The sequence below is a fragment of the Teleopsis dalmanni genome, chromosome 1 (assembly GCF_002237135.1).
Source record: "Teleopsis dalmanni isolate 2A chromosome 1, ASM223713v2, whole genome shotgun sequence".
Lineage (NCBI taxonomy): Eukaryota > Metazoa > Arthropoda > Insecta > Diptera > Diopsidae > Teleopsis > Teleopsis dalmanni.
The window spans coordinates 103,420,393-103,431,868 of record NC_051846.1 but is presented as its reverse complement, the minus strand read 5'-3'; the positions used below and the strand labels follow the sequence as shown (position 1 = coordinate 103,431,868).

Here is an 11,476-nt window from a genome sequence, read left to right as displayed (position 1 = left end):
GAAAGTTTCATCGTTCGTAAGAAAACGAGATCAAGTAGGATTCAATAAATCAAAGCACTTATCTCGGCTTTAACAACAAAATGTTTGCAGACATTGCATAAATCAGAGCAGTGATTCTCGACTCAAGACATGCTGTAGACCAAAAAAATATTCAATGTAGTTTACAAAAAAATTATTAAAAGCATCTAGTGCAAAGAGTAGTACCAATATTTTTGAAACAAATAATATCGTTAAGGCAAAAATTCAATATTTTACATGCCACTAGTGCTAATGATACCCATATTTTGAAGTTATTTAGGCTACTATTATTTAGAGTTCTTGTCACAAAGTAAATTTATATTTAGCCAGGTTTATATATAAAAAATTCAGAAAATAATTGTGTTGAATAAATCAAATTTTACTTTATTTATTAATTACTAAAACCGTATTTACAATCCTTACAAGATCTGAATTAAAAGGTAAGTCAAAAATTATATTTGTTATGAAGACAATAGCATATGAATATCATTATTGTCAGTAACATCCTAACATGTTTGATCATTTCTATCAATTAGTTTGCTATTTGCATTAAATGATAGTAAGAACGTACACAATCAAAGTGACCACCACTAACAGCATAATGTAAAGCAGTCTGTTCTTCATTTGCAAAACTTCCAAGATTGGCTTCTTTGACAAAGTAAAAAACATCTTTTTCATGTTCAGCTTTTTGTACTACATCATTTATCGGTAGCTCAGCGAATATGAACTACCCAACTAAAGGCAGGTTCACATTTCTGTGCACTTTTTAACTTTGGCTACCAAAGCGGATCAAGATGTTTTGCCTTTTCAATATACAAATATACAATATACAAATTACAAACAATGTTGAACACAAACAAATTATTCAAATGTCAAAAATTAGCAAAACAATATTGCCAAGTCATTGAAAAGAAATTGACTTTGTTTTTTGGAATCAGCCACTATAATAAAATTTTATCAAAGAAATGTTTATAATATTAAATAAAAGTAATTAAAATTTTAGAAAATACAAATATTTACAGAATTTATTGCAAATAAATAATGAAAAATATATACTAAAAGTGATCATTTTTCGGTTAAAAGTTTCCTAATAGCGATTATTAATTTTTTCAATACAAATAACACAAGACATTTTAGTAAAATTATTTTTTATTGTCATTTTCTATATTCTTATATTTATTTGAATTCAATTATGAAAATATTATCTTATGAAAATACTAAAATGGCAACCCTGGCGATTTAGTCTCGACTTAGCCACCTCGAAAATATGCTAAGTATCGACACATTACTACATTATCGACACAACTTAGAATTTCTCTCATTTAGAACACAACTTAGCCCAACTCGCACACGACCGTAATACAAAACTTTGGCTAAAAAATATGTGGAATAAATTCACATAATATCTACAAAAAACTTAAATAAAATTGTAAACGCGTTGTATGCAGACTCTGGTGCGGATTTAATTTTGGACTTATACTAATAATTTAATAATTCTTAGAATTATGATTTAAGAAAAAACAGGGATAAAAAATACCCTATATTAATATAACAAACATTGTAACATTTAATTATCCGTATTTATTATAATTATGATCATATATTTGTAAAGACAATAGAAGGAAGAATCCCAAATATCGTCTCTTTTTTAACCTTTTATGAAATGTAATTAAAAATAATACAGTCCACTAAAATTAGCGATAACAAACATATTTTTTTGACCTTGATAGTAAAACTACACCGTAACATTTTTGTATTTTTGACAGTAACGTGTATATTCACGTTCTAAAAACTCAGCAAAAAAAAAAAATAAGGAAATAATTTATTTAAAGACATAATTTACGAAGTAAATGAAGCAATTAGAGTATTTACGCCTGTAGATAGAAGAACAATAATCCCACGTGACATCATATCTGATAAAACATTTGAAACAAATTCTGATGTACGAAAAGGGCAAATTGACTTCTGAAATTCCTGCGATTCGTGATATTATCTTAAATGTCTTAAACATCTTAAACGACAATAGTTTGTTTTGTTTAGGATAACTAAATATTAAGGTTATAAAACTTAAACCAAGCTTCAACACAATAGTCTATTTTTATAAATTTTGGCTTTACATACTCCTAGGTTGCTTCATGTGCTTTTATGTAAGAAGTAAATAAAAACGTCTTATATTTACTTATTGATATTTATGCTGGCTCCTATGTATTAACGATAATAAAATTATTAAAAACTTGCTGAATAATAAATCATAGGATTTCAGATGATTATATCATGACGCAAAATTGATGAAAGAAAACACAATAAAATGCTATTTAAGCATTTGAATTACATTTCTGTTTCAACCCTAGCTAAAGTTTGAATGTAATTTATAAAAATACCAAAACAGCAATTAATGGTGTGCACTAAGTCAGACATTGGCTTCATTATTGGTTTTTCAAGCAGATATTTAAAAAAAACAGCTCTTTCAATCTTAACATGTATAGTGAGCACTGACAGTTAACAATGCAGTTTGGTGCTGATTATAGTGACGACAAAGATACAAGATGTATTATAGTAGTATAGAAGCTACTTTACAGAGTTTTATTGCCTCTTTCGCAAGAATATACATTCCCAGGAAATTGGTAACTTTTATGTTAATATGGATAAGAGCAACGTTCGTCAAAAATTTTATTTTACGACAATCAACGCGTGAATTTGATATCCAATACGTATAAAATTGATGTTCGGCATATAAGGACAAAGAAATAGTTGCCTGATACTAAATCGTCAAGAAGAGAAAAAAAATTTCAAAAGCACAAAGTTTTTAAGCCGATTTTTTTTTCACAATTATTTTTTTCTTAGTCAATGAAAAAAAAATTTAAATTAAATTAGTAAAAGAATATCTTTAATGTTAATATATAAGACCGAAAAAAACATGATAATAACTTAATAATAAGAACTTAAATAATAACTTAAGTGGAAAAAAAATGAAAATTCCGCTCCACTTTAAGGTTTTATTAGTCGGTATGTAAGCAGCTTATTTTGTTTCCATTTGAATAAGTAAACAAAATATTTTCAAAATGTGCACGTAAAATAGTCGTGAAATTATTTTATTTAAAATTGAAGACAAATATTGTTAGTGACATATGTTTTTTTCCCATGTCGAGTTTGCCTTCGATTCTGCCTTCCACAATCGGTTGCAGCAATTCATATTTTGGACTTTGGATGATATGACCATAATACCTCGTTCTTTTTATTTTGATAGTTTTTAGGAGTTTTCTATCTTTTCTTAATCTTTTTAGAACTTCTTCATTTAAATTTTTGTTCATTCAAAGAGTCTTCAGAATACGTTTGTAATACTACATTTCAAACGCTTCTATTTTGTTCATTGTTAGGATTTTTAAAGTCCAAGATTTTAAGTCATACAGTAGAATGGACCACACAGCATTTAACGTGGCGAATACGTAAGTTGGCTATTGCATACCACTTTTTTGAATTTGTGAAAAGAATTTCTAGCTATCTCTATTCGATATTTAATTTCTTGATCTGATTTCCATTTTCTGATCTAATGTACCTTGGTTTAGCCAGCAACCAAAGTATTTAAACTTAACTAGTCGTTCGATGGCTTTAGTTCCAATTTTAATGATAGCATCGATGTATGGTAGTTGTTTTTTATTAATAATCATGTTTTTTTGATATTCATAAATACATCAAAATCTCTATTCTTCTTTTTAACTTTTTCAAGAAGAAGTTGAATATCGTCCATACTATCAGCTATGGACCATATGCAGAGTGTCTCGGGCACGGCAAAATTACCTCTTTCAGTCTATCCTGATATTCATGTTATGCAGAGTGTGACATCAGTATTGCCAATTTTGTATTTTTACAATGTTTTGGTCATTTTTGGTTGTGCCTAAATTTAAAAGAAAATTATGATATGCTAACTTTCAATTTGCCACCAAAAATAACAAGCAAGAAAAAACTCATAGAGGCTGTAATACTGTTAATTTATTACTATATTATCTTATAGTAATTGTAAGCAGTACTTACAAAACTATACGCCTTTCCTTAAAATCGGAAAATGTAATAATTGTATTATTAGCATTTTATAGAATAGGCTGTGTTGCTTACTTCCATTTTTTCTCCAAAACGTACTGAAATTGAAGTACTTTTCTCCTAAAAGGCGCAAATTCTGAAATTTATTACTAAACAGCACTGTTTTGTCTTAGTACCGAGGCATAAATACGCCGGCTCTCATGCCGGAGTTTCAACGGTCATATTGTTTTTTTTCTTTTTTTCAAATTTATGATTTGCATTGAAAACAACAACAATTTTACTCATGTCGCGCCCGAGACACTCTGCATAACATGGCCCTATGAGTGTTGTGTATTATGAAATGTTGTTTATAAATATACCTTTTACCTTAATGCCTTTGCGAGCACCTCTATTGATGATTAAGTTTTGGACGGTTACGTCTTCCAGCTTCAGCTCAGCAGTTTGGTTCCAGTACAAATTTACGAGTAATAGTCTTATATCTGTATTGTCTGGCTCATATTTTCTAAGATTTGTATGAGCTTATCATATTGCACATAATCGATGACGCAAATGAAGAAGTCTGTTACGGGAGATCAATACAACTGTTGGAGCACTTAAAGTCAAATTAATTTATTTATTGTATAATTAATATATTGCATGTTATATAATTACAATATTATATAAATAATATATTATGTAATTAATCTTTTATATATTATATAGTTGAGATATGTGTAATTTATTAATCTAATTAACCTCCTGTATAATATGTAATCAAATCCAGGGTTCTAATTCTTACTATTATTGCTTTTTGTTTTTGCCCTTAAGATGAGCAATTTTATAATATTTTTCTGGTTTCAAGTAAACTTCGTTGGTTCAATTCTTTTTCTTGTGCGGGTGCGCACAAAAAACAAAATGATTAACGAATAACAAAAAATTAAATTGTATTGTAGAAACTGTAAAAAGTCAATAATGATTAACGAATAGCAAAAAATTGAATTGTATTGTATTAATTAAAAACGCTTCTATTTTGGCAGTTGTGCCCAATAAATATTAAAAGCAAACATTCATAAAAACACATGAATTTTACAACAATCAAAAATCAACGTAGCACATCGCTCTCTTGATGCGTATTTATAAAATTTACAATTTCGTTTTCAGTCAGTCGTGTTTAATATCTATTTGTAACTTATATAAGTATATTTATTTTACTTGATTATACCAATAAAACATTAAACATCCAATGTAAGATATTGAGAAATTAAGTTAAAATTACATACACATTTGTTTTACTTTGATTATTATAAATAAATTTATGAGTAACTGTAATGAGCAAAAACATACTGAGAACATATAAAATTTGTATATAAAATTTGTATAAATTAGTTTCATTTTTTGATTAAAGTGTTGTGCATTTAAATCTTTGCATAACAAGTTAAACTTCCAACAATGTCTTTCTGAACATCTTTTAATTTTGTACTAAACTTGGAGGCTGAAGAAATCCTGTCGTGTTTCCATTGCTTCTTTAAAACCAAACTGTGTGTTGCCCATAATTTCTTCACATTTCTTGAATAATCTGATATATATTATTTTTAGGAATATTTTTAATATATGACTCATCAAACTTATAAGTCCATATTCACTGCATTTTCTAGCGTTGATGAATTTGGTTATTGCAATGAATGCGGTTTTTAGCCAATTTTGAGGATATACACCACTGTCATTAAATACCATACAAGATTTTTTTCTTGCACATCTAGGTTGTTGTCCAAAAGTTTGATCATTTCTATTAGTATTTCATCTAAACCAATTGCTTTTTTGTTTTTATATGATTTGATGGCTTTTTGGATCTTACCTTTGGTTATTACAGGACCTGACCATAGTTCTTGATTGTGATCGTTAATGGTGGTGTTCTTAGTATTATCTTCAAATAACTTATTGATAAATTGCTTCCAGATATTTCACTTCTTATAAATTGAAGTCATTGTGTAAATTTTGGAGTCTTTCTATTTTACTAACATATGTTCAGTTGGTCTTTGCTTGTCTAATTTTAGATTGGATTGTTCTTTGGAAAACTCTGTATTCGTTATATTATTTGTTCTTATAGGATCCTCTGTCATCCATTAGTTCTAAAGTCTCTTCAGTCATCAAGCTTTAGCTTGATGTTTTTTATCTGGCAGGTTGTTTGGTACAATTGCAAGGATTTCTGCAGTTTGATTACAAATCTCCAAGTAGTTTTATTTGGCAGATTATTTGGTACAATTGCAAGGATTTCTGTAGTTTGATTACAAATCTCCAAATAGTTTGTGTTTTGGTGATCTATGTTGGCAAGTTTGCTGTTAATTTCATTAGAGATATTTTGGTGTGATGTGAGATTTTGCAGTTATTTCAACGTCTAAGTGTAGAGTCTCCTCGGATGTAGGCAAAATCATTTGTTCGGTGATAGAATTGAATGAGTTTGTCGCCCCTATCGTTATTTATTCCAAGATCATACTCACCAACTATTCCTTCCGCCGCACCTGATCTTACTTTGAAATTTAATTTCTCTAATAATGAGATTTGTACGATCACACCAAAATGTATGATCACACGCTGAATCAAAGGTTGAAATCAACTGTTTGCAAGTACTGAACTCTTAAATCCAGTACTTATGTTGACTTATTTGAACACGAGAACCACTGAGCACTTGAACCCAGTGATTTGAAGATTGTCCTAAATTATACTGATTACTGAAGACTTGAATCCAGTAGTCAGGTGCTTATATGGTGTAAATTTAGCACTTGAACCAAATCTACAAGCTATTAGAACAAACAAAAAAGAATCGATAACGAATGTGGCTTCGCATCAATTGAATTGTCAAAAATTCAATTGTGCCTTTTATTTAAAATTGATAATTAATTTACAACAAATAAATTAACTAAAATAACCTTGACCATGCATGCCAAACAATGAACTTATTGCAAACTGCAAGAGTGCATTTTCTTGCAGACGAAATTTGACGCTTTTGTTTTCATGTGCCAACAGAAGCGTATGACGTATTTTGGGCATTGCATTCACAACGTTATTTTCTACACCAAATATATTTAACACAATTATTACAATACAAATAAAAATAACAAATTATTCATACAAAATTAATGACAACAAAATATTCATAATATAACATAATATAAACAAATATTCAACAAGATTAAATTCATGGGACTTCGTATGTTTCAGTAGTTCGGATATTTCTGCGTAGAACTCGTTGCTTTCTTTTTCTGTGGATTCCGATATGGGAGCGTAAATGTAGGATGTTCAGTGCAAAGACTTTTGCATGAATCTTTAAAAGCATTTTTCTGACGGAATTCGGGATAAATGTCTTCACTGATTCTGCTATGTTTTATTGAAAGAATGATTTCGATTTTTAACTAGCACCGTAAAATGCAAAAACAAAAAACCATACTAATTAAGATTATTTATAACACCTGTTTTATAAGTATAAATAGTGTGCAAATTGCATAGATGTTTTTAATATTAAGAATTCTCGTGATGAAGGCAGAAGCGAAATTGCAGAAATATGTACATACAGAAATATACAAAAAATTAACGCTCGATATAAAAGTTAATATTCATAAAGAATTCATAAGAAATTCACTGCACTTGCGAAGAAACAACTACTGGTTGGAGCTTTTGATGTTTAAAGTTGTTGATTCATTATTTTACAATATAATTAACATAATAGAAAATAAAAATATTTTGCATACAGATATAGTAAATAGTTTTTTTTTGAAGTGAAAACTTCTTATGGCGCGTTAGGCACTTTTTGGGTGAGCATTTTCAGCCGATCTGACAGATGAGATTTTACACAGATATACTCCGCGGGTATTTGTATAATATATGTATACTATACGCGCTCTTTGCATGGGCATTCGTTCGTGCTCTCGCGACAGACGAGATTACATACCTATATGTGTATTCAGAGTGTATAGGTATGCGAGAGCGCTGCATGCTATACGCAGTCTTTGCATGGGCATTCGTTCGTGCCCTCGCGACAGATTATTGCTATGCTACTGCTATCGCTCTCACTTTGACGAGAGCCATAGCAGAGCAGAGCACATCAAATTTAGTTGAGTCAAATTTAGTGTGTCTGCATTGTATGTCTGCATTGTGTGTCTGCATTAGTATGTCTGTTTTTGTGTGTGTGTTAAACAACAACGGCGGGAGCCGTTGCACATGAAAAAAAAAAAATGATCTGCTCTGCTTTCATCTCGCTATCATTTTTTTGCTGATTTCATCATCATCATTTTTCAAACCCTGATTTAAATATTTCATTTGACTTGTGTTGCTGCTATGGTATTGTGTTAAAAAAACAAAAAAAAACAAATCTAAAGTGTTAATAGAATTAATAAAAACATTGTTGTAGTGCTTTTGTATACTATAGTGTTATATTTTGTATACATTATTACAACTGCTGCTCGTCATCACTTTATATTTCAACTTTATAGCAAGTTTCAAAAGAGACAATCGTCCAGCAGGTGGGGTGGCTATTTATCATCGGTCCAATGATACTATGGCCACATTTTCTACAGATCATATGGAAGTGCATGCGAGATATACCAGTATGTTTAGCACTAATGTTTCGAATATTGGTGATATATGTATTTCCCAATGCCATTCTAATGGACAAACAATAATAATGGCTGCCGTTTATATTTCACCAAAACAGTCTTTACAAGCAATACGAGAGTTCTTGTATTCAAATTTATTCATTTATTCTAAAGCTGCTTCCGCAATATTTATGATGAAAATTAATAGAAGATTTGATCATTATACTATGATTTTGAGTGGAGATTTCAACATAAACTTTGCAGATGTCAAAAATCAATCATTAATTGAATTTTTATATCAAGAATTTGATTTAACGATGTCCAATGATCGCAATCTTAGCACAACAAAATACAAAACTACTATTGATGCAGTATTCACAAGATATATAAATAGATTTAAATCAAAATTGTTTATTTCATACTTTAGTTACCATAGACCTATTGTATCAGTTTTAGAATTTGATGAAAATCCTGATAATAATGATGAAAATGCTGATAATGATGATGTAAGAGTTGTTGAAATTATGGATGAGAACTGATAAATTTTGTATTTACTATTTACTAATATTTACTCATTTAAATAAAACCACTTCCTTCGAATATAGTTTCTATATTATTATACTTATTATCCACATTGCTTGGATAAACTTGATTTTTTATGTACAATTTCTCATGTCGCGAGCGCACCTAAAAATGCTCACCCAAAAAAGTGCCTAACGCGCCATAAGTTCAAGTTTTCACTTCTGCCTGCACTCCCGGAGTGTTTTTCTCGGTTTTTCAGTTTAAACATACGTAATGCCACTAACAATATTTGTCTTCTATATCAAATAAAATAATTTTGTAATTATTTTAAGTGCACATTGAAAATATTTTGGTTACATGTTCAAATGTAAATAAAATCAGCTGCTTACTTACCGACTAACGAAGCCTTAAAGTAGTGCGAAATTTTCATTTCGTTCTTCCTTAATTTCTTGCGTTACCTAACTAATACGGCGTTTACATTGGCCGAAAATGGCTCATTTTGGTCAAAAATCGAAATTGAGTATCGAATGGCTCATTCTTGCATATAAAATTTCAAGCACAAAAATGAGCAATTTTCTCACATTCTGTATGAATGACGTTCGAATGCATTCCACATACGTTCCAAATGCAAAGGAATCCTTTGAACATACCCTAAATGAAAGCTCTTCATGGCATTTTGACAGTTTGAAAAAGCTGTTTTTAACATATTTACAAAAAAAGGTAAACAAATGTTTGGTGGTTGCATTTTCTTGAAAACGATGCACTGCTTCTTAGAACTTTTACTTCCCAAAAAGCAATTAATCGAAGTTAAAAATATGTTTTAAGTTTCTAATGTAAGGTTTGAAGGCATATTTAACCTTCATGCAACATTTTTTTGGCACAGGCCAAAAATCAAATCAACATGCAAGTTGAAAAATCAGCTGTTGAAATGAAAACAAATGAAATAGAACGAGTGTAAACACTTTCAAATAGCTCATTCAAAATGAGCCATTTTCGGCCAATGTAAACGCCATATAAGCCTTTAGTTATCGTAGTTGTAGCGAACGTAGAAAATGTACTTCATTGCTTGCTAGTGTAAACAGGGTTTTGAATCTTCTTTCAGTTATGGTTTGCTCTTAAATTGCGGCTCAAAGTAAGTGCTGAAATATATTTTGAAATATATAGTTTGTGGTTGTTAAGATATAAAAACATGTCTGCTGCTATGCCTATAAATCCAAAACCATTTTTAAATGGATTAACTGGTAAGGCTGTAATTATTAAATTGAAATGGGGACATGAATATAAGGGATACTTAGTTTCCGTTGATGGTTATATGAACATGCAGCTAGCAAACACTGAAGAACATGTAGATGGACAAATTGCTGGTTTGTATACTTAATAATCATAAACATATTTAAACATACTTAATCTATGTTTAGAAAGAAAAACTTAAACATAATTTAAATCCGTATTTGTTAAGTAAGATGTACATGAAATTTTGAAATACATTATATGTGTAGCAGAGGTGTTGAAGAGTTCAGTATTCATATATTAATACTTCTAATGAATACTAGGAATTATGTTGTGAATACATAATTAGACTGTTGTGAATAAATACTGTTTTAGACAGTTGAAAATAATTATTTTAAAATTTTTCGTTTTGTTTTACCTATCTTGTTCATGTTCTACCGTTTCAGTTTCTGGTCGTTTGTTGTGTCCGCAATTAAATATTTTTAAGTTACTGCTTGCAAAAGGCACATACAGTCAAATAAAACAACTTGTTTTTAATTTGGTTGAAAAAATTTCAGATACATCAAGGGAGCCCTTAAAATTTTTTATTTAGAATTATTTTGACAATTGAAACCTAAAATTATATAGTTTTTACATAATCCAAAATGTGACATTACTTCTAGATGTAAAAACTTTGTAGCATACGTATTAGCTGTGTCTCAGCAAACATGCTCAATCAGCTTAATTTTACATGAAAAACAAAAACAATGGGGTGAACCAGCAATTGATCTGGTTCACAATCTGATTCAATATGGAATGTATGTAAAAAATAAAAGGAATGTATTTTAATGCAAATGTGGTTGGCAATGCGATGCAACGGTGCAGTAAAAATATAAACAAATCTATTTTATATATTTAATTATTTAATATGTCATTATTATTATAATACAAGTAATGTTTTAATTATTATTATAATTAAAATTAATACTTTAAATACTCGTTTTATTATGATTGAAAAAGTGTTGTTTGATCATTTATTAAAATCAAATAATATGAAATGTATAAGTTGAATTCTTTTATTTAATTAAAACAGAACAATAAATAATTTACTTGTAGAATGT

At 29.3% G+C, this 11,476-nt stretch overlaps 1 protein-coding gene across 1 annotated transcript in view; it reads left to right on the top strand.

The window, feature by feature from the left end:
- Positions 1-10,225: 10,225 nt before the first annotated feature.
- LOC119666993 (small nuclear ribonucleoprotein F) overlaps positions 10,226-11,476 on the top strand; it is a 56,089-nt gene continuing 54,838 nt past the window's right edge. Inside the window, exon 1 of the mRNA XM_038076274.1 lies at positions 10,226-10,510. Coding sequence (XP_037932202.1) covers positions 10,336-10,510 — 175 coding nt within the window. The 5' untranslated portion in view covers positions 10,226-10,335. The remainder of the gene's footprint in view (positions 10,511-11,476) is intronic.